Here is a 24840-nt window from a genome sequence, read left to right as displayed (position 1 = left end):
CAACTATCAATCAGCATGTGAGCTCACCTAAGTTCCACCTCTTGATCAATTTGTTCCACCTTTCAATCAATCTTCTCCAAAAATCTATAAATTGAGCATTCAATCTCTATTTTCAACAGTCATGAACTTTGAATCTTTGTGTCACTTGCAGGTTGCCAGCGTGATAGCTGAGAGCCAGCATACCACAAAGAGGAGAAGAACAATGGAAGCCATGATGCACAATAGGGAGTTTTAAATTGTTTAATTTCATTATGTTTTGCATCTATTTCATTAGTTTTGTGTTCGAATTGCTTAGATAGTTAAGGGATTCGTGATTTTCCTTATTTCCTATTTAGCAATGATGAATTTGAGCATAACACATTTTGGTGAACCCGATGTGAACAAAAGATAATTAACCTTCTCTATTTTCTGTGTTATTTTTGTAGATCGTATGGTTTTGTCCCCTTTTTTGCAGGTTTTGCATGGATTTCAAAAAAAAGATCTCTTTGTCATGCATTCGCAGTTGCATCATTACACAATCGCATAGACAGGACTACGCAATTGACTAGATAGGGTTACACATTCATGTAGAACCCATCATGTAATCGCCCTTACAGGATTACGCAATCGCTAATATAGAATTACGCAATCGCTCTAATATTGTCATGCATTCGTTTTGAATATTTTTGTTCTGATAATTCTACATTTATTCCTTTTCTATTCTCTGATCTGTTTAATTCTGCATAAAATTGAGTAAACCTGGAAACATATTATTTTTATTGCATGTTTTTATAACAGTTTATGGCACGTAAGGTACAATTTAGGATTTCAAGTGCCAAAAGGACAAAGGAGCAAAGAAGATAGGCCAAATGTCATAAGAGAATTCTCAAAGTAGAAAAGAAGATACAAGATTTGGAAGACCAACCAACTATCGACAAATACAATAGCTTATTTCTCTCACATTGGGTGAAATATGTTTTGGTTAACATTAAATGGATGATGAGAGACCTAGCTAGAGCCTCACAATTTGTTTTGCAGGTTTCTGATCAAAATTAGCTTCAATCTTTATTTTTTTTGTTTTAATTTGCCCGTGTATCTCACAATCGCCTTGTTATCATCACATAATCGATCTGTTAGGATCACGCACTCACTCTATCAAGATCACGCAATCGATCAGATAGAATTACACAATCACCTATGCAGGGTCATGCAATCGTGCAGGTAGCATCACACATTCGTTTCTGTTAGATTTGGGTTTTCTGTCTTCTGTTGATTTGATTTTACTACTAATCATCTATTTGCAGCCTATGGTGAATTTATAGAAAGGATCATATTAGTATTAGATCAATTGCACTCATGCTCTCACACTTCATTTTCTGGGATTAAAATTAACCATTGGTTAAAATTGACATACATGTGTAACACTTCAGTTTGGGCTTAAAATTAACATTGGTTAAAATTAACATGCATGTATAACACTTCAATTTGGGCTTAAAATCAATATTGGTTAAAATTGACATGCATGTATAACACTTCAGTTTGGGCTTAAAATCAACAATGGTTAAAATTGACATGCATGCCTTCACATTTCAGTTTGGTGTTTAAAATTGACATGCACATGCATATTCAACACCTCAATTTGGGCTTTAAAATGAACGTGAATCAGGTTGCACATAGATTAAATAACATTTGATTTTCTTAAAAGAAATAATATTTTATCGTGTTTGGGGTGGACCTACTGTTGCATTAACTACCTTTCCAGTCGCCTTCGAGGTCTTGTGAGAAAGGAAGGAGGTGACAACGACACTCAATTTTATTTTATTTCAAGTAGAGAGGGGTATCTTTGATTGGGGATTTCATCACCCCACATAGGTAATTCGAATTGGGATGCATTGGGGATATCATCTCTCCCAGTGTACTCTCGAGCAGGTTTTTTGAGCCGCTATATAAACATACTTGTCAGGCGGCTAGAGTGTTGAGTGAATTCAACATATGTGGGGGCCTTCCCTGCACCGATAAGCTCAACTAAAGTCTTAAGTGGCATGCTCTGAGAATCCATAGTTGGATCGGGATCCCTCAAAATTTTACAATAAGAACCAACTTAGTAACCCAAAATCCTACATTCAGTGATTCTGGGAGTACCTTGCATTATGAGATAGAAATCCCTCGGTGATAAGATTTTTGGATCTTCGGGGTAAGAGAGAATGGCATGCTCGAGAAGTGTGTGTCGTGGAGTAGAGCCAGTGCTACCAGACTCTCTATCTGTCCATCTTGTTTCGGTATTTTGTTGCGGGGGCCTCATTGAATGGTGTCCAATTTCCAGCCAAATATTGTCTTCTGTGTCTTTTTATGTATCGTTGTATCAGACCAGTATTGAGTCAGTTATTTGGGCTATTTCAGGCCCCATCCTACGTATCTCTGAATTCTCTAAGATTGTTTGAAAAAAAAAACCAGTTCAGTTAGGTATATTTATCTTTAAACAATTGTTCTCAGACTTGGAAGACACAAAACTTGTCCTACACATAGAATTACTGAAAACAAAGTCCATTTTTTTAAACGTCAAAACTCAAAGGTTTATACACTTGTGACCATAGGAAGTCCTTGCATAGTCCTCATTTACATCCTTACTATCTTCCTAAATCCTTGCATAGTCCTCATTTACATCCTTACTATCGTCCTAAATCCTTGCATAGTTCTCATTTACATTCTTACTATCATCCTAAATCCTTGCATAGTCCTCATTTACATCCTTACTATCGTCCAAAGTCCTTGCATAGTCCTCATTTATGTCCTTATTATCATCCTAAGTCCTTGCATGGTCCTCATTTACGTCCTTACTATCGTCCTCAGTCCTTGCAAAGTCCTCATTATCATCCTCATATAAGTCCTTGTCTAGACCTCATATACATCTGTCTTCGTCCATCATCATTTGCATAATCATCCTACAAAGTCATAGTATGCATCTTAATGGGTCTCCCAGGTGATGATTTGCTCCCCTTCAAGCAACCTAATCTAGTGCCAAACGACGGTCAGTGAGAAATTATTGATGGTCTAGCTAACTTATCATGGGAATCAAGGAGAAACACACCCCAGTATATAGGAGTCGAGTATGAGATAAATATCGAGTATAAAATTGCCTATAGGATTGATAGAGAAATTGCTGCAGAACATCTAAGAGAACTTGAAAAACTTGCATTGCAGAAATCTTGAAATACTCAACAGGTCTCACATCCAAATCCTCAATAGAGAGTCTAGTCTAGTCTTGCATATCCCATACTTAGGTCTAGAGTCTAGTATTAGTTGTCATCTTGCATAAAGTTCTAAAACCACCCTCACATAGAAGTCTTAAATGCCCATCACAAGGTCACAAAAGGCAAAAGGTATAATGGACCCAAACAACGACCAGTCTGTAAACCCAACTTGGAATATGGACATATCAACTAGTCAACAGTCAAATTCTCAGGAAATGCCCACAATACATGAACTACAACAACATTTAACATGAGAAGAGATTGAATCAACTCAAGACCCACATGTCCTTATGATCTTAGATGCACTTATACATAGTGATAGGGACAAATATCTCTCGTTGTTATTACAAAATGGGGTGAAATTACTTGAAGATTTTGATGTCACAAAAATCGTACCACTAGGAAATACTCTAGGTCAATATAACAGTCAAATATCGCATATAACACAAATGCAAACAATGATCTCCAGTTTTCCTCAGAATGCACCTATACAAACAAATGTTAGTTCAAATGTGAACTCTCAGTCAAGTGCATCATCTTCAAAAATAAATGTTAGCACACCAACATAGATCATACCGATAATATCAAGTGTCTCAGCACTCATTCAAACACAGATTCCTTATACAACAAGTGCAACCCAACCTCTGGTTCCCTATTCTATAGGATCAACATATAGTCATCAAAATACAAATCTAGGTCTTGCCAATACAACAAGTACAACTGAGCCAAACATGGGTTCACATAATACTTATTTCACGGTACCTAGTGGAATGTACAACACACAGAATTATAATCATGGGACCTTCCAACAACCCCCTAGTTATGCTACCATGAATCCTTTTGTGGGACATACATAGGCACAAAATGTACCTTTGACCCAAATGGATATTCTGTTACAACAATTATAGAATTTGCAACAATAGGTAACGACTATGTAAACTGGTAATGATAAAAAGAGCTACACACTGGAGGACTTACGTCCTTATCCTTTTCATCACACATTATACATGTCGCCTTTCCCACCATATTTTGAAACGCCAAAATTCGATAGATATCAAGGGAAAGGTGATCCTAGAGACCATATCAGAGAGTTTTTTACGACATGCATAGAGGTTGCAACAAAAGACACTTACCTGATGAGGCTATTTCCTAAAAGTTAGGGAGGTTGACCTTAGAGTGGTTTTGACATTTACCACCAACTATCACATCATGGGGAGAATTAGCTGAACACTTTATTGCAATTTTTTCACATAACATTGAAACCCCAATCACTTTAATGGACTTGTGTGCCGCGAAACAATATGAGAATGAAACATTTGCATCCTTCATACAACAATGGATAGCTCTCTATAGGAGGTGCAAGACCATTATTCCAGAAACAGAGCAAGTGGATATGTTCACAAAAAATTGAACCCCTAAGATTAAATATCCGATACAAATGCAATGTTTAACCACATTTAAACAAATCACTGAAAAAGCTCTAAAGTGTGAGAAAAGACTAGTGGAACAAGGTCTCATTAAGTATGGCAACAACAACCATAATGATAAATCTAAGTTTTGGTCGAAAAACAAAAATAACTCAACCAGTTTTATCTTTAGGCACGAGTCAATCATCAAATCCACATACGGAGAATAACATTGTCTCAACAAACATAAACGCTATGCAAAACATGAACACAAAGTACCCTAGGGTAAATGCTCCAAGAAGGATTACACACCTCTAGGGGAAACTATTGAATCCGCGCTAAAAAAGTTAATACAGACAAACATGATCACTTTGCCAGAAATAAGAGTATATGAACCAGGTCCTTTCAAACCTACATGGTGGAATGTTAATGATTTCTATGATTATCATCATACTAAAGGTCACAAAATGATGAGTTGCTATAAGTTGAAAAACTTGGTCCAAGATATGATTGATCAAGGTGACATCACGATCGATAACGATAAACCCTCAACAAACACAAATCACACAATCTTTAAGGATCCATTTGTTAAACATGACAAAGGGAAGTCTACTACATTAGGAACGCAAGATAATACAACTAAATACACAAAAGTATCATATTATTATACTATTCATTCCATTAGCTCGGGAGATGTAGTAAAAAATGATTCACAAGAAACACTTGATAGAGATGAGCAATATCCAGAGATTCACAAAGATGATAACCAAATTTGCATGCTATTAGAGGCACCGAAATATGATGAAGACAAAAATGTTTGTCTCATGGACTGGGGGCATGACAAACCATTTCATTCAGGATGGTTTGAAGATGAACTTATAACACATATGATGGATGTCAAACTTACACATGAAGACTATAAGGAGGGATATAACATAAACCTCGACAAAACAACATATGGTACCGATAGTTCTTGCACACGAGATAATACAGTGGCTACAATAACAATAACTCCTAGAGATAGAGACTGTGCAGTAGTTACTCGCAGATCAAAGGTAACTTTACAAGGAGTACCACCAAACCTACCACTAGCACAGGGACTTATAATGTTGCTGAGCAAATCAAGAAAACCCCAACACAGATATCATTGTTTGAACTACTGCGTATTTCACCCACTCATAAAGCCATTCTGGACAAAGTGCTTCAAGATTCAGTAGTGGATAGAGATATAGATGAAAATGACTTCCAATCCATGGTAGGGAATTTGGCACAAGGCACTCGCATTGCATTCACCGCATAGGACATTCCTAGTGATAGACTGCTCCATAATGACTCGCTACATCTAGAAGCTTACATACATAAGAGAAGAATCATAAGAGTACTCATAGATGGAGGAGCTGGTCTCAACATTTGTACTTTAAAGCTGATTAAGGCATTGGGATATTTTGACCTTCAAGTTTTGGATAGAGAACTGGGATATAACATGTTATTGGGCCGCCCATGGATTCACACCATGCAAGCAATACCATCAACATTTCATCAGTGTGTCAAATTCGTGTATAACGACATTGAAATCACCATAAAAGGTGATCCAAATCCATTCTCTAATTACTTGAAAGAAAGTGTGGATAATCAACACCAATTAATCAAGCATCACCTCTCACTACACAAATGGATGCATTGACAATCATAGAAACACAAAAGAATATGCCTACAACATCTTCTTTACAAATAAAAAATATTGGTTGTGGAGAGTATTCTATCTCAAATGCCTCAAGTGGAAAACAATTGTCTCTATCTCCTAAGTCTTTTGGGAAGCCTCAAAATGCAGTACAAAAGTAAGACAAAGGAAAAGAAATTGTTAGATACATAGACTCATGCTCTTTCATTAGATGGGGTGACTTACAAGAAGAATCCTTGAATGAAGATATCAACCATTGGATATATAGAGAAGATGATCACATGACAATATCCACGATACCCCTAGATTAGTATGGCAATGGGTTCAAAATGCTCCAAAAACATGGATATGATGGTACCACGGGCTTGGGATTACAGAAACAAGGAAGATTAGAACCCATTGTTCCTAATGACAATCCAAGGAATCAAGGGTTAGGGTATAAGCATGTACTGCATATCACAGAAGAAAGACAACGCACCCTAGATATACTAAATAGACCAATGAAACCATCAAACTACATATCTCAAAGGAGTTGTCCACGTGAGTGTTTCCCTCTTCATCTAAAACAAGCAACCATGTACCAACATCACCTAGCATGGAATCAAATGGAGAAGACATAAGACAACTCCTACAAGAACCTAGCACCGAGTCACACAACAATACAGTTCTTGAAACAACCGCACAAGCAAATATTGCAACAAACACAGGCTTACCACTAGCAGATGAACCTAATCCTTGGTTATTATCAATACTTCTTCCATGGGAAATGACTCAAGATCAACCTAATGAATCAGATGAAGAAAGACTGCAACAACTTATACCTTGCTTAAGAAGAGTAACTACTATGCAAAGGAGACCAGCCAATCTACAACAAAATCAGAGGCACGAAAAAGAGGAGATAAGTGATACTACCTCAGAAGATGAAACATACATTGAAAGTGAGACAGACTCTCACGATTATGAGTTCTTATCACTCCATGATTCTAGCCCATGAACAAGTGTCAGACTAAGGTATCAAATAAAGCCTATAAAAGATGAAAATACACCAAGTCACTCAAACAATCAAGTATTAATGTTATCAAAATCTATTATAGAAGGGAGTAATGAATTACCCCTTATACACTCACACTTGATTGATTGGGGGAAAGAAGGAAAACCAACTCTAGATTGGTTTGAAAATGATGAAGCCATTGCAGAATTCCTTAGAGTCAGACAAGGATTTCCACAAGGTGATCACAAGGTAGGATTTTTTGTAGACCTGGATAGGATGACATACTTTGGAGAGGCAAGTATCTCTATCACAGAACATACAGATCAAAATAACCATAATGGAAAGAGTGAGTTAGGTAACCTCCCTATCGAAAGAGAAAATTCAACATTGCTTATAGAAGAAACTGAAGAGGTAAACATAGAAAAAGGAGAGGTTATACATAATATCCACCTAACAAAATCATTAAACTAGGAAGAAAAGGACAAGTTCATTCATTTTTTTAAACAACATCCTATCAACTTTGCTTGGTCCTATGCGGATATGCCAGGCTTATATCCTGGGTTGGTGTTACATCATTTACCTTTGCTACTAGGAGTTAAACCATACAAGCAAAAATTGAGAAAGATGCATCCACATATTGCATTATTGGTCAAAATAGAACTCCAAAACCTGCTGGATGTAGGTTTCATTTGACCTATTGACTATGCAAAATGAATATCCAACCTGGTACTTGTGACCAAGCCCACAGGAGGCATAAGAATCTGTACTGAATTCCGGGATCTAAACAAAGCTTTCCCTAAGGACGATTTCCCATTACCTAATATCAATATGATAGTTGACTTAATGGCTAGGAATGAAATGCTATCATTAATGGATGGTTTCTCAAGATACAACCACATTAAAATTGCACCAGAAGAGCAACATAAAATGACCTTTACCTATCCATGGGGAACATACTGCTAGAATGTGATGCCATTTGAACTTAAAAACGCAGGAGCAACATACCAAAGGGCCATGACAATGCTATTTCATGACATGATCCACACCATAATGGAAGATTATGTGGATGACCTACTGGGTAAATCACAGACAAGAGAAGGTCACCTTACGATCCTTGCACAGCTATTTGATCGGTTAGAGTAGTACAATGTTAGGCTAAACCCAAAGAAGTGTGTATTTGGTGTAACAACAGGAAAACTGTTAGGGTTTATCGTGTCTAACAAAGGAATTTAAGTAGACCCTACCAAGGTTAAAGAAATCATAGATATGCAACCTCCGTCAACACTTAAGCAATTAAGAGGGTTACAAGGAAGACTGCAACCCATAAGGAAATTCATAGCGCAATTGGTAGATAAATGTTACCCGTTCCAGCATTTACTTAGGAAAGGAGTTACTTTTAAATGGACAGAACAATGCCAAGAGGCTTTCCAAGGTTTGAAAGATTATCTTCTAAACACATCAGTGCTAGTCCCACCTACTCCAGGAAAACCTTTGTTACTATATATATATCAGTGACAAACTCAGCTCTAGGAGCTTTGTTGGTATAGCATGATGAACAAGGAAAAGAAAGAGCTATCTACTATATAAGTAGAACCTTGATCGCTTATGAGCTTAATTACACTCCTATAGAATGAGCATGTTTATTCATAATCTTCTCATCTCAAAAGATTAGACATTACATGCTGAGTCATAAGGTGCAACTCATTGCATGCTTTGATCCACTCAAATATCTATTAAGTAGAGTGACATTGACTAGGAGATTGGCTAAATGGGTCATGATCCTGAGTGAGTTTGATATAGAGTACATGGAAATAAAGGCCATCAAAGGACAAATTATAGAAGATCAGTTAGCAGAGGCTCCTTTACAAGACAATCACCCATTTCTCATAGACTTTCCAGATGAATCAGTCTTTACGTTGACAACATCTATATTGTGGAAATTATACTTTGATGGGTCATATACAAGTCATGGATCTGGAGCTGAGATTATTTTTATCACCCCTCAGGGTGATTCTATCCCTAAGTTATTTAGGATAAATTTTCCATGTACAAACAATATAGCCGAATATGAAGCTCTCCTCATAGGACTTCGTACAACTGTGCAGTGGAGAATAAAAGAATTACAGGTCTATGGTGACTCACAACTGATTGTGAACCAAGTCAATGATGACTACAACATGAAAGATGACAAACTCCTGCCTTATAAGCAAATGGTAGATGATTACAAAGAGCATTTCAACAAAATCAGTTTCAAACATATTCCAAGGATACTGAACAAGGCAACTAATGCCATGGCTACAGTAGGGTCTCTTCTAAATATGCCTAATAATGAAACTTAGTTTGAGTTTATTATAGAACAATTGATGATACCGACATATGAGATTCCCTCAACAAAATATGTATGTTCAATTGTGGGTCCGAAATCCCTGTGGTACAATGAGATATACACATATTTACACACTCAGTACATGTCTTTGGATTTGTCTAGAAATCAAAAGAAGACTTTTATTCGTCAAGCATCCAGACACACTATTATTGCTAATACATTGTATAGAAAGGGCTTCGATGGAACTCTTCTCTAATGTCTTGATGAAAATGAAGCACAACTTGCTCTAAAGGAAGTCCATGATGGAATTTGTGGGGCGCATCAAAGTGGTCCACCATTGTCAAATAAATTGCTAAGAATAGGATATTACTGGCCAACAATGGAAAAAGACGCCTATAAATATGTGCAAAAATGCAAGCAATGTCAAATGCATGAAGATCTCATTCATGCACCAGCATAAGATCTTCAACCTATTACATCACCGTGGCCATTTTCACAATGGGGATTAGATCTAGTGGGTAAAATCAATCGTACTTCTTCCAACAGGCACTAATTCATCTTAACAGCTACTGAGTACTTTACTAAATGGGTTGAGGCAATTCCCCTTACATACACCACTGGAAAGCAAATAGAAAAATTCATTCTCAATTACATTATCTATAGATACAGGATTCCAATGTGCATAGTGGCAAACAATGGACATCCATTCAAAAATCAAGAAATGAAATAATTGTATGACAAATTTCAAATACAACAGAGATTTGCAACACCATATTATCCGCAAAGAAATGGACAAGAAGAAGCAACAAACAAGACAATATTGAAGATCCTTAAGAAAGTTGTCACTGACACAGGACGAGACTGGAATCTCTAGTTAAATCTCGTTCTTTGGGCTTATTTAACAAGAGTACGCGCCCCTACTAGAGCAACACCATATTCCTTGGTCTATGGTATAGAAGCAATACTCCCTATTGAAATAGAACTACCATCTCTAAGAGTCTCCTTAAAAAGACATCATATCAGAGGAATACTATCAGGTGACAAGATTACAAGAGCTAGAAACGCTTGATGAAAAGAGACAAACTACTTTCAATCATCTGCAAGGTTACCATAATAGACTAAGACAAAGTTATAATAAACTAGTCCACCCAAGAAATTTTGAAGTGGGAGATCTAGTTCTCAAAGAGAACCAAAGGAACCTAGCGGAACGAGAAAATCGAGGGAATTTTGAACCTAACTGGCTAGGTCCTTTTATTCTAACAAGGGTTATAGGCAATGGAGCATACAATTTGGCTACCATGGAGGGAGATCCACTCTCTAACCCTATGAACAACATGCACCTTAAACGATATTATACCTAAGGGCTGGGTTAGTTTAGGTTTTACTTTTTGCATTGCATATCATTTTATCCAAAGCATTGCATCACATATAGTTTCTTTTTCAAGCACATCATATTCATAATTTTTACAACATAAGTTTCTGCATTTTCATATAGAAGCACCAATAAAACAAGGCAACTGTCCAAGTTGGTCATTTGTTTGCATCTAAGAGAAACAAGGGTCATTTCCTTTCTTAGATATTTGAACATGAAGTCTTTGAGGTCCTAAGGTCATTCATTTTTAGCTTTACCCTGTGACGGTGCTTTACTTATGGTTGGGTAGTGATTTCACTATTTGAGACTTGTTAACCCAAAATATATCAATTTCTATATCTCAAAACACATTAAGAAAAATTCTAATTCATTCTAGACACCTAGTTGATCATATGACTAGTGAAAAATCTACAATTCTACTTCAACACCGCTGTAATTGTCACACCCAAGTAGGTTTCATTACTTACAAAGTCAAGGCAAGAAAAAAAAAAGAAGAAGAGATATGCCAAATATTCATCTCAAGGCAAAAGAGCAATGATATATAATTGAAATATCATGCATGCAAGTGCAACAAAAAACTTGACTATGGGAGCATGCAAGTAACTCCATCAGGGCTATGAACGCCTAGTAGCAATGGAGCAATATTTGAGAAATTACAGTCTATAACCTTGTCAGAGCTCTAAAAGCTTGCTAGTAGCGAGGCTCTATTTGGGATGCTTTTGAAGTTAGGATAATCCACGTAGCTAGTCATATAGGATGCTAAGGATCTTTAGTGAATACAAGAGCCAGAATTAACTCATCTACACACACATGGGCAAAAGAAGATCAAAGTTTCAAGAACCAATGGGGAAGTTTTCTGCGTCTCCATTTGTAAATCCTAGTCACTAAGTGTGTTAATTTGGATGTTCCAAAGAACCTTAGGGATCTATTGACCTCTTATCTATGAAATGTTTTGCACCTCCATTTCAATTGGTGTATTACAAGTTCTAAAACAAACACAGTTAACCTTGTTCGAATAGGAAATACATCTTCATCATGTATATTGCATTAACATAGGTCATGTCAAAAATTCATTGTCTCCACATGCATTCTGCAAATTATCATGTCATATAGGTTTGCACACTAGGGGCATAACTAAAAAAATCCAAAAAAGAAAATCATATAAAGTCCTGAAAAAATCCTAAAAATCATATAACGTCCTTCAAAAATACCAAAACAATGAAATACTTAAAATCCAAAAACAGTGAAAAATATATAACCCAAAAAACATTGAAAAGCATATAATCCAAAAACATGGGAAAATCCTTCAAAAAATCAAAACACATTTGGAAAAAGTCCTAAAAAAATCAACCAAAAACATCTGCAAAATGTCTTGAAAAAATCAACCAAAAACATTCAAATATCGATCCACATAATCCAAAAACATAAAAAAAAGCTCTTGAAAAAGAACTAAACAATAAAAAATCAATCAATAAAAAAACTTGCAATAAAATGTCTCGTGAGAAACAAATACCCTAGCAGATATCCAGAAAATGCTTCACACGAAGTTAACAAAGGATACAACTATCCAGTCAAACATATGCAATCAACTAATCAAACTATCTTATCAATTGTACCATATCCATATCAAGTGATCATTATCTTGTCTTAAACATAAGAGGATACACTCAAAATCAGACAGGTCAGTCTTAAATGGGGTCCGCAACTTTATGAGATCAGGCATTATCAACCATCACATCAAGAAACTAAGAACGAAGGCACAAGGTCTGTATGGCTACTGAATTTTGTCTGGGTCAGTCTTTATCTTTTATCATTTGGTGAAAGATTATGTTCCTATGCTACTCAGGGATGTCCACAAGTGACTAGAGGAGCTATGATGAGCATTATCTTTTTCTTTGTTTGCTATTTGTGGTGTGAACCGATGAAGTTGTAGGGAAATTGCTCTAGTGGGTGTCTATGATAGGAGCATTCAGCTTGTGAATGCCACACATACCTCGACCCCTAGTGTATTTCCCAGAATGGAGGGGTTCACTCCTTGTCTGCTATGTGTTTGTTTCTTCAATGAGATATCTTTACATCTTGGTTCCTTATACCCTGATGTGCTAAGCTTCATTGTTCAATAATAAGGCTCAGTGATGAATATATATTGTGCAATAAAATAAATGACACGGGTTCATGATTCATTCAATTTCATTCTCATCTCACCTATTTCTTGATAGTCTGTTGATTTCCCATCTTCTGTCTAGATCATATTCTTTTCTCACATTATTCTTTCATCAATCTCTTCTTTCTTTCATCTTACTAACATTTCTTCAAAGTACATCTGAGTTAAAAATTTGTTCTAGCATTATCATACAAAAAATAAATCATGTAGTAATCATTGTATTCATAAACATCATTTATGCATACATGTAGAAACAAATTGCATTCATAAACATCATTAATAAATCATATAGAAACCATTGCATTCATAAAATATTCATGAAACATATAGAATCATATAGACATACATCATATAACTCATAGCATCATTTAACATACATGGAAAGCAAAGCATAATAGATCGCCGCCAAAAAGATGCATATCATATTAATAACTCAAAAATGATAATGTGTATGAATACAATAAACAAGCCTGAAGGCTCAGATAACATGATCAAAATGTCTCAACCGACACTGCCTCTATTAGCAGGTGGATCCTGTCCACTAGCTCCTACCCCAGGATGTCGAGGTGGTCCCATAAAACCACCACTGTTGGTCCTCTGTGTGAAAGTCCTACTAGAACCAAAATGACCTCTAACAACACTAAAAATAGGAGCTCTCTGTCCCTCAGGTACAGTGTCATAATAAAGTCGTCGATAATAAAAGCTTCCTATGCAGTGTAATAAAGTCTGTCAGACTGTCTCCATGCATCAGTACCTGGAGCAAAGTGCTGATCATAGGCAGCCTGAATCATCTGTGACCGTCTGACTGCCTCATCTCTCTCCCTCTGGAGATGATCCCTCTCGGTCTCTAATGCACCGTAGTCTATATGGTAAGCCTCTCGCTCGACATCTCATCTGGTGACCTCGTCCTCTAGACTCCGAATCCATGCTCTGAGAATTTGCGGATCATCATCATCCCTATCACCCACCTGTCCTCCTCCACCCTCTGCAACAGACACGTCCTCCAGCTCTGGCATATCATCATCATCACCATCACCGTCCTCGCTACTCGATGACCCTGAAGAATTATTGTCATCTCCGTTGCTAGTAGACTCGGTGTCTCCACCAATGTCTATGTCCTCATCTTCTCCTCCCTCCTCAGCTCCTCCACCCCCTCATCTCCCCCCTCAGCTAATCTAGCCCCCTCTCCTCCTCTGACTCTCTCCTCCATGTCTATCCTCAGGTGCTGTATAGGATATCAAATTTGTTGTGCTATAATTGGAACAACAGGATGAGTAAGTGGAATAGGTCTATGTCTAGCCCACCATGCATCATACTCCGACGTAGTCCCTGGATTTGTTGCACCTCTACCCCAACCCCAAAGTAATGGCTGAAGAGCATCAAACTTAGTAGAAGCAACATGTGGTTGTATACATACCCCCCAATCGGATACCTCTCGAGATACACGAGCAAAATAAGCAGTAACCACTGGTGTAACCTGTACCTCCCCGAACTATCTCAGTACCCATCCTGGAAGAGACATCTCAATGATCCACTGCGTCTTGAATGTCCTACCAATAAGATATCTCTGCTATTGGCAGAAAGGCAAGTTTTGTGCATCATCTGCCCAACCGGGGCAATCTAAATATGGTCTCCAAATGAAATGCTGCAAAATATCAAGCTGATGTCGCCAGTATAAGGTGTTACCCGAATCCCAGTGTCTAATACCAGTTGTGTACCTATAAGCATAAGGCTCGCCATGCTGCAAGTCAACATGAATAACAATCTCAAAATAGAAATGTGCTCCCATGCCCATGTCTGGAGCAATGTCACACTGCAATTGATAGATCGATATCCAAGGTATACAATGTCGTGCATTTGATAATAAACCATGGTTAGAAGGCATGGACCCCAAGAATATACTCGTCAATGCACAATCATATCATGGAGCACTCTAGTCTTTGCCCCATCCAATTGGAAATCCATGACCTCATCTGTCAGGCATCAACAAACCACCCACAATACTACATAGTACGATAGTCAGATCATCATAGTCTAATTGAGCCCAAGGGATATCATACCGACCACTGATCTATAAGTCCTATACCTTACACTCGAAAAGTGCACACAATCCAGCAACGCCATCATCATGGTCATACACAACTCTCTCACCATGAATCGGAATACACAGTATACACCATACATCCTCTAAGGTAATGGATACCTCACCAGTAGGAAGATGAAAAGAACATGTCTCAGAATGCCATCGCTCTACCAAAGCTGTAATCAAGGCCCTATTGGTCGTAACCTCTGGCAAATATAACACGTAATATAATCCAAGCTGTCGAATATGCTCGATCTCCTCAAGTAAATCAGCATGAAGATCAAGTCCGTTGGGTCTTCTTTGTCGGTAGTATAATACTCCAATGTTCTCCTACACAGAGAAAATGTTGAAAATATCATATATCGGATCACGAGAACACAAAAATTATCAAATGCATGACAAAAACCTTCACATACAACGAATGTGTAATGTTTTAAACCCATGTGTGACATTTAGCACTAATGCAGTACAATAACTGCTTTTGAGTAACATTTACCATGAATGCGTAATGAAATGAGCTATTGCATAACATTTACAGTGTATGCGTAATAATTAGCACGAATGCAGTACATTTTTAGCTAATACATAATAGTTGATGTGAATGTGTAACATTTATAGCTAATGCGTGAAAAACGAAAGGCGATTGCATGATGCATGCAAAATTGAACACTGGATTTTTTTTGGAAAAATATCAAAAATAGGCAAAAAAATCAAGCAAAATTTTGGAAACATACCATGCCGCCAGTCCCTGGAGGTCTTTGATAAGAACGTACTCGGTCAGACAGGTGCAATCGAGCTCTATAGCTAACCATGATGATCAAATACTCAAAAGGAAAGCACAAAATTAGCAAAGAAAACCAATAACTTACCAAATTGCAAATGAGTAAATGAAAACCTAAAATCTCTATTTATAGCTCAAAATTAGAGTTTTTTGCCACCTCGACGCCCGCGGTCCCCGCCAGCTTCAAACAACTTGTAGCCTACTCAAATGATCTCAAAATTGCACGAAACTTCACACGATTGCTCATTATACTGATATTGAGAATATGGTCTCAATTTTTGAATTTTTCGACCACCTTTTCTGAGGGGGCATATTTACACTATACAGTAGTACCAAGGCATACTGGGGCATAATTTTTCATTTTCTTTGAAACAATGTCATTCCGACTTTGTCTTAAAGAGGGAAAACTGTAGACACCTAAAAATGTCTCATTGATCATGTGTTAATTATTCGTCTAATTAATTAAATAATTTTTTAATTACTTAATTAAGTTAATTAGTCTTATTCTTCTAATTTCATATTTCCTCATAATCTTACTAATTATTCTATTTCCTATTCTTTCATCATTTAATCAATTTAACCATTTTCTAATGTTAATTAAATATTTATTATTTAATTAATTCTGATTAATTCCTCAATTTAAATAAATTAATTTTGATTAATTCTCCAATTTAAATAATCTTTATTATTGAATTAAATTCCATTTCTAAATAATTAAATAGTTTCTTTAAATTATTTAATTAGCTAATTAATCCCCAAATTCTAATTTCATTCAAATTTCAAATTCTTCTAATTTCTTCTAATTTCAAATACATGTGCATGATTTCAAAAAATCAAATTGAAAATCAAAGTCAAGTTCTAATATATTCAAATAACAAATTGAATTTAAAATAAATTCAATTATTTGAATAAATCTCATGCAAAGATTAAATTGAAAACCTAAGTTAAAGTGCAAGCACATGCTAAATTAATTAATTAATTCAATTAATTAATTAATTAAATCATTATCTCTCCAATCTCTATTTCCATCTTTTAGTTAGCTTTTTCTAAACAAAACTTTCTTTGTCATCGATTAATTTTCCTCCAATCACCCTTTTTCTTCCCTCAGTTAGCTTTTTCTCAATCAGTTAACGCAATTAATCTATTCAATTTATTCTGTTTCACCTCTAAATCAACAGTTCAACTATCAATCAGCATGTGAGCTCACCTAAGTTCCACCTCTTGATCAATTTGTTCCACCTTTCAATCAATCTTCTCCAAAAATCTATAAATTGAGCATTCAATCTCCATTTTCAACAATCACAAACTTTGAATCTTTGTGTCACTTGCAGGTTGCCAGCGCGATATCTGAGAGCCACCATACCACAAAGAGGAGAAAAACAATGGAAGCCATGATGCACAATAGGGAGTTTTACATTGTTTAATTTCATTATGTTTTGCATCTATTTCATTGGTTTTGTGTTCGAATTGCTTAGATAGTTAAGGGATTCGTGATTTTCCTTATTTCCTATTTAGCAATGATGAGTTCGAGTATAGCACAAGTACATATGAGATTAACAACATAGGACTTGTCTATGCAAAATAATTTCATATTGTGTATAATTTTTTGCTTGGAATTTGTTACAATTCACTTTGTCCTCAAATAGTAGATAAAAGAATTTTATCATAAATGCTGAAAAGATGACAAATGAAATATTGTTATTAATTTTAGATAGAAAAAATGATTACGTTTTAAATTACATGAGAAATTAAAAAAATGAACAAATAATTCTATTGAAAGAAATAAAATGTATCTCATTAATTAGAAATGAAGCTCACAATTTGCTTACAACATGACCTTCAAAAGTCTTAAAACAAATCCATCATAGATTTAGTTCTAGACCAAAAGAATTAGATAATTACCTTATGACATTAATACTAGCAACATCTCATCTAATAAAACCCATCATAGATCTAATTCTAAATCACCAAATATCAGATAATTATTTTTTATGGCATCAACATGACATAACATTAATAGTTACATATGAATATTAACATTGTATGTGGATTACTGTTGAAAACTATGGACAGTTAATAAATTACTCTCTCTGTCAGTGCAACTGTTAAAATGCCAGAATAAACATCAAATTGACTCGTAGTACCAAAAAGAGAAGGGGAGATATAGACACGACGAACAATAGATTCAGAACTCATATTCCTTGGTTGGAAGAGAACAACGTATTTGTCTGACCAAACTCACTTAACCAAACCACGTGTATTCCCCTCTACCTGTAACTCATACCTACTCCTCTTCCTCCATCTCAACTATTTATATCCCTCTCCTTTCTACACTTCTCCATCTCTTCCTTTGTCTTAGACTGCCTACCACATAAGAAGTACTTCTGTTGATTCTGCAGGATCCGCGACTAAAGGAAAGATGGTAGACGTAGAGGCAATCAGAAAGGCGCAGAGGGCCGACGGTCCTGCTTCCGTCCTGGCCATCGGAACGGCTACTCCTCCCAACGCAATTGAACAGAGCGCTTACCCGGACTATTACTTCCGCATTACCAACAGCGAACACAAGGTCGAGCTCAAGGAGAAGTTTAAGCGAATGTGTAAGCCCATATACCACATTTAAGTAGTATGTTTCTTGCTTTACATTTCTATGTATTAATGGTTATGGGGACGTTTATGTTGCAGGCGAGAAGTCGATGATAAGGAAGAGGTACATGTATCTGACGGAGGAGATCTTGAAGGAGAACCCCAACGTGTGCGCTTACATGGCCCCCTCGCTGGATGCTAGGCAGGACATGGTGGTGGTCGAAGTTCCCCGCCTGGGAAAAGAGGCCGCCACCAAGGCCATCAAGGAATGGGGTCAGCCCAAATCTAAGATTACCCACCTCCTTTTCTGCACCACCAGTGGTGTCGACATGCCTGGCGCCGACTATCAGCTCACCAAGCTGCTGGGCCTGCGGCCTGGCGTGAAGAGAGTGATGATGTACCAGCAGGGCTGCTTTGCTGGTGGCACGGTTCTGAGAGTGGCCAAGGACCTCGCTGAAAATAACCGTGGAGCCCGAGTCCTGGTCGTCTGCAGTGAGATCACAGCCGTCACATTCCGCGGTCCCTCAGACACTCACCTCGACAGTCTTGTTGGGCAGGCCCTTTTCGGCGACGGCGCTGCAGCAGTGATCGTGGGAGCAGACCCCGTTCCTGAAATAGAGAAGCCCTGTTTCCAACTCCTCTGGACTGCTCAGACAATTCTCCCCGACAGCGAGGGCGCTATTGATGGGCATTTGAGAGAGGTGGGTCTGACATTTCACCTGCTGAAGGACGTTCCGGGGCTGATCTCGAAGAACATTGAGAAGGCCCTGGTGGAGGCATTCCAGCAGTTCAACATCTCTAACTGGAACGACCTCTTCTGGATTGCCCATCCAGGAGGGCCAGCAATTCTTGATCAGGTGGAATCGAAATTGGAGCTGGATCCCAAGAAGATGCGGGCCACCAGGCACATTCTCAGCGAGTACGGAAACATGTCGAGTGCGTGTGTGCTCTTTATCTTGGATGAGATGAGGAAGTCGTCCAAGGAAAACGGATGTGCGACTTCAGGAGAAGGACTGGATATGGGCGTTCTGTTTGGCTTCGGCCCGGGTCTGACCGTGGAGACAGTTGTTCTCAAAAGCGTTCCACTCCAGTAATCACAGTTTGGATGAGTGCGTCGAATGTTTGGGATTTTTACACAGTGGTTTAATGTTTGACTGTAAGGTTTTAAATCATCAGATGGGACAGAGTTTTTTTTTATTTAAGTTTATAATAGATTTTATATTGTAAATCAACCTTCCAATAAAATCTGTGAAATTGATTCCTAGTAGGTGTGGTGTGTGATATCTTGCCTCTGAAAGATTTTCTTTATTAAAAAATTTAAGTGTAAGGTATAATATGGAAAATGGGAGTTGGATTTAGAAAAGAAAAAAAAAATAAATAAATTGAAGTTATCTTCATTCTAAATATATGTGGTAAAAAAATTAGAATGTTTATGTAAATAATAAAAAATATTAAATATATAAAATAATTTAAAATTTATTTATTTAATTAATTGAAGAAGAAAATTTATTAGGTAATATTAATTTTTTTATCAATTGAAGTAATAAATATTTACATAGCAAGAAAGTAATTTTTTTAAAGAATTTAAGAATTTAAGATATTTAATTATGATAGTGGTTCAATATTTAATTTAGAATCTATAAAGCCAAGAGTTATTATTCAAGATTTAAACCATCAATTTATTAAACTTAGCTCCTTTCTAGATATTTAGACATATAATAAAGTTGAATGAGAAGTGATCATTGAAGGTCTTTCAATAGCGCTTCGTCTATGAATTGTAAAAACTTAATAGTGGAAAAAGACTATAATTATTATTCAATGTTTGAAAAAAAATGGTGAGTCCTATTGAAAAAGAAAAAGTTTGTTGGATGAAACTTCAACTTTTTGAAAGTCATTTGATAATATATTATTTTCTCATTATTATTGGGCATACAATAAAGTTATTAATCTTTTAGAAAATGTAAAAGTTGAATAAACCTCTTTCTTGGCTTTGATCTAAGTGGAAGGATGTTTGGAAGGGTTGAGGCTTCCTCCTAGATATTGATTTTCTTTGTTTTGATTTTCAAATTCTAATCAATGCTAAATATTTTTGATCCTCTATTTACAATTCATTTTAATCATATTTTATTAAAAAAGAAATTAAAGTAACATATCAAGCCTCAACAAGATACCCAATACACATTAACACCCTAAAGAATTGTCAATAAGAATTAGAGTGTGATTTCTCATTATAAGTATACCAAAGAATTCTAAATAAGAAGATGAAAATAGACTTTGCACATGCAACCAAATACAATAGAGTTGTTTATTCTTCTCAAGATAAATCTCCATAATATTTCCTTACAACTTATGATATTCAAAATCCATACATGTACCCTCTAAATATTTATTAAGCATTATATCTTTCATTATTTTGCACAAGTTATTGCACTATGCTATAAATGTGGGAAGGACTTAATCTGATTCTAAATTCCCAAGTGGAACTAAATGAGAATGAATTGATAAATATTTAATCATTTAGTGATTGATGCCTTTATTCATTGGGTGAAAATCCCATGATTCAAATAAACATGTTGACATTCTTGTAAATATATAAAATATAACTAGATGTGCACAAGTATGCATATCAAATATAATAAAAACATACACATAATCATACCTACTTGAAATACCCATATGTATTCATAAAATCTCATATGCAATTAGAAGTTATTACTAAAAGATTTAGGAATTTTTATAGTGTTGTAACATTAAATAAACATAAATGAAAACAAATCAAAAAATGTGATTTCATAAAGACACATGTATCCCTCACAATTTTCTAGTTGCATATCAAGGCATTTGACTATGGAGGCTCTTCACTTCACTATGCCTTCTACACAATTAGAAACAATGGAAGATATACTCTAAAATAGACATACAACACCTAACACTTGAGAATATTTGAAACTAAAAGGCACCTAAATAGGCTAAAAATACATTCTTTGGACTACAACAAATAGGTCATTAAAATCTTCATCTACTTATGCATATTAGTCTTTGCATATTTCTTGTTCATGGTGATATACACTTGAAAATTCACTAACACTTAAAAATCAAGTACATAAAATTTCATTTAAATTGCACCAAGTAACATCAACTATATAACCAATATCTAAAAAATAAATATACTACTTGACCTATAACCCAAAGGTACATTATTATAATAGTAGTCATAAGAAACATAGGAATTAAGATTCACAAGCTAAACAAATTCACCACCAACACGCTAGCCATTAGAATCATATAAATGCCAATTTCTTACTTAATACTAACACCAAATTAAAAATAATGAAGCATACCTCTTTGATTTCCTCCTCAATTGCAATAGTACAACATGCAAATCATGCCAAATATTTACAAGAGAATCATTACAAATAATTGTAATTATTTTTATCTTCCTACCAACAACCAAGATCTAGATCTAAACTTATACCATTAGAAACATAATAGTGAATGAATTTATTATGCATCATTATAATTGCCATAAACACAATATTTCTCAAATGATTCTATAATCCAAAAATATTTAATATTTACAACCAACCAAGCACATTGTAACAATAAAATGTTAGATAATACACAATTTAGAAATATATTATGCTCAAGGAGATACTCACTTGAAACATAATCTTAGATCACACAATTATATTACACATAGATCAAAATTATGCAATCTAGAATGATAAACATGAACAAGAAGTAAATAAAGAGAAAAAAAAGTAATCAAGGCCTCTAAAAAATAAAATTTATAATTTTCATGTGCATAAAATGGAATAAATCTCTAAAATAGTATATATTCAATATCAACAACATAAGATATACATTTTTCCAAGTAAAAGAATGCCATATTAAGCATTATTCTCAGAACCTAGAGGCAAGCTACAATTCACCCTATCCTTAAATAGTAGATACAATAATTTCATCATAAATGTTGAAAGATGACATATGAATATACTATCATCAATTGCATAAAGAACAAAATGATTACATATAAAAGTAGATAAGAGATTAAGAGAATGGACAAACAATTCTACTAGAAGAAATAAAATGTATCCCATTCAAGTTAGAAATGAAACTCACAATTTACTTGTAATATGGCTTTCAAATTTCTTCAAACATGTCCCATCTAATACATAAGATCCATCATAGATCTAGTTCTAGGTCACTAGGCATAAGATTTAATTACCCTATGACATCAACACTAGCATAACATTAGTAATTACATATGAATATAAATATTGTATGATTGTTTGACATATCTTCGATAGTTTTTCCAAACTGTTGAATTTGATCTAGGGCTTGGCATAGGAAGAAGACACTTAGTTAACAAGTTCCCAATAGTGTCTTTCACCACCGATAGTCTTTTTTTAAGACATTCCAACTATGAAGACAAAGATAAATAAAAAGTAAGAAATATGTTAAGACTAAATTCATTCATAGGGTTTGAATTTGTATGCATAGAGATCGTTTCTAAATGCTTAGAAATGAACCACTTTTTTTTTTATTAGTCTCAAGACATTCATTGCTATATGAATTATAAAACAAAATTTGTCATAATCAAAACAACATTTAAACTAAACCAATAAAATTATTTATTTTTTTACATATTTTAAAAATATCTCTGACTTGCAATATTTATTTATTATTATAATCTCAATTTAATAATTCTAAAAATATTTATTATATTTACAATCAATTTTTAAAAAAATATCTATATAAATAATTTTGTTTTCTTTAATATAAATGATAATGTTAATAATATAATTACACGTAGTATTATAATTTATCGATATAAATATAATTTATTCCCTTATAAACATATTTATCCATTTATGTTATTAGCATAATTACATCTATCAATAAAATTAGTTTTATTAATTGTCAAAGTGATTAAAATTCATATCTAACTATCATTATTAAATATATTTTCCATTGTTTGACCTGCAGTTTAATATGACAGTTAACAAATACCCGTTCGTTATTATCAGCGTTTAAATAAAGAAAAAGCAATAAATTGACAAGAAGTATCAAAAAGAGTATAACATCTATAGAGGGATAGAATATACCGTTGACCATATTTTTCAATTAATTAAAAATAAAAAAAATTAATTCAAATTTATTCTGATGTTTAAATTAATTTATTTTGCAAAACTCATGTCTGACCAAACTCACTTTACCAAACCACGTGTCTTCGCCTTTACTTGTAATTCGTCTATGTTTTAATGTTTGACTGTAAGGTTTTAAGACTTCACGTTGGATAAATATTATTGTGTTTTAAGTAAGAAAAAAAATTATATTACAATAAAATCTGTGAAATTGATTCTTAGTAGGTGGTGTGGGGGATATTTTGTCTCAATAACTACACCAGAGGGGGAAATATTTTCCCCATGTAAAGGCGGTGGGCTGTTATGACTAAAGAGGGGATATTTTCCTAGTATAAAGAAGGTGAACTTTTAATTTTTTCTATGAAAAGTTCAAATTGAAGTTATGGGACTTTAATTGTATACGGTTGCAAAGTAGAATATTTGTGTGGACTTTAATTGTATAGGATTTTTCTAATGGTGGTTGAACAGGTAATCTAAGACCTATAGGGGCAATAGTTGTTATTTGACATTTAAACCACCATTTAATAAAACTTGGCTCCTTTCTAGGTGTTCAGACAAATAATAAAGCTGAATGACAAGCGATAATTGGAGGTCTCTTAGTGGATTCTTATATGAATTGTAATGACCAAATTCATGAATTCAGTAGAAGTGATAGGTGAAGTCTAAGGTTGAACCTTTGGGAATGGATATGAGTATACTAATTCTTCAATTGAAGAAGTGAGGGTATACCTCTTCTAGTATGTTATTGGGTGTCAACTAATACTTGATATCTAGATAAGAGGTATTTGTATAGGCATTATTATGAAAAGGAACAACCTCTCTAAGGTACTATTGGCTCCTAAAATAATCAAGATAATACAAATATGGAGTGTGATTTAATTAATGAGGAAAAATTTCTCTGAGTTCTCTTAGAGAAAAAAACAAAAAAACATTACACCTTTAGATGGTTTTCTCACTAAGAATGTGCACTAAAATATCATGATAAACACTTTAAAATTATAATAAATATTTTTAAATAATTAGTAGAGTCACCACTAACACCATGAAGCAAGATTAATCTTCAAGGCTAAACATGA

The 24840-nt window shown here is 35.0% G+C and overlaps 1 protein-coding gene across 1 annotated transcript; it reads left to right on the top strand.

Moving 5' to 3' along the window:
- The first annotated feature begins 18368 nt into the window (after positions 1-18368).
- LOC131048826 (chalcone synthase 7) lies at positions 18369-19881 on the top strand. The gene is made up of 2 exons (XM_057982901.1): positions 18369-18631; positions 18717-19881. Exons 1-2 carry the CDS (start codon positions 18454-18456, stop codon positions 19709-19711), a joined length of 1173 nt encoding a protein of 390 aa, XP_057838884.1. The 5' UTR covers positions 18369-18453; the 3' UTR covers positions 19712-19881.
- Positions 19882-24840: the final 4959 nt, after the last annotated feature.

Source organism: Cryptomeria japonica, chromosome 1 (assembly GCF_030272615.1).
Source record: "Cryptomeria japonica chromosome 1, Sugi_1.0, whole genome shotgun sequence".
NCBI classification, from domain to species: domain Eukaryota; kingdom Viridiplantae; phylum Streptophyta; class Pinopsida; order Cupressales; family Cupressaceae; genus Cryptomeria; species Cryptomeria japonica.
Note: the sequence above shows the minus strand (reverse complement) of the source record. Positions and strands in the feature narration are given on the sequence as shown.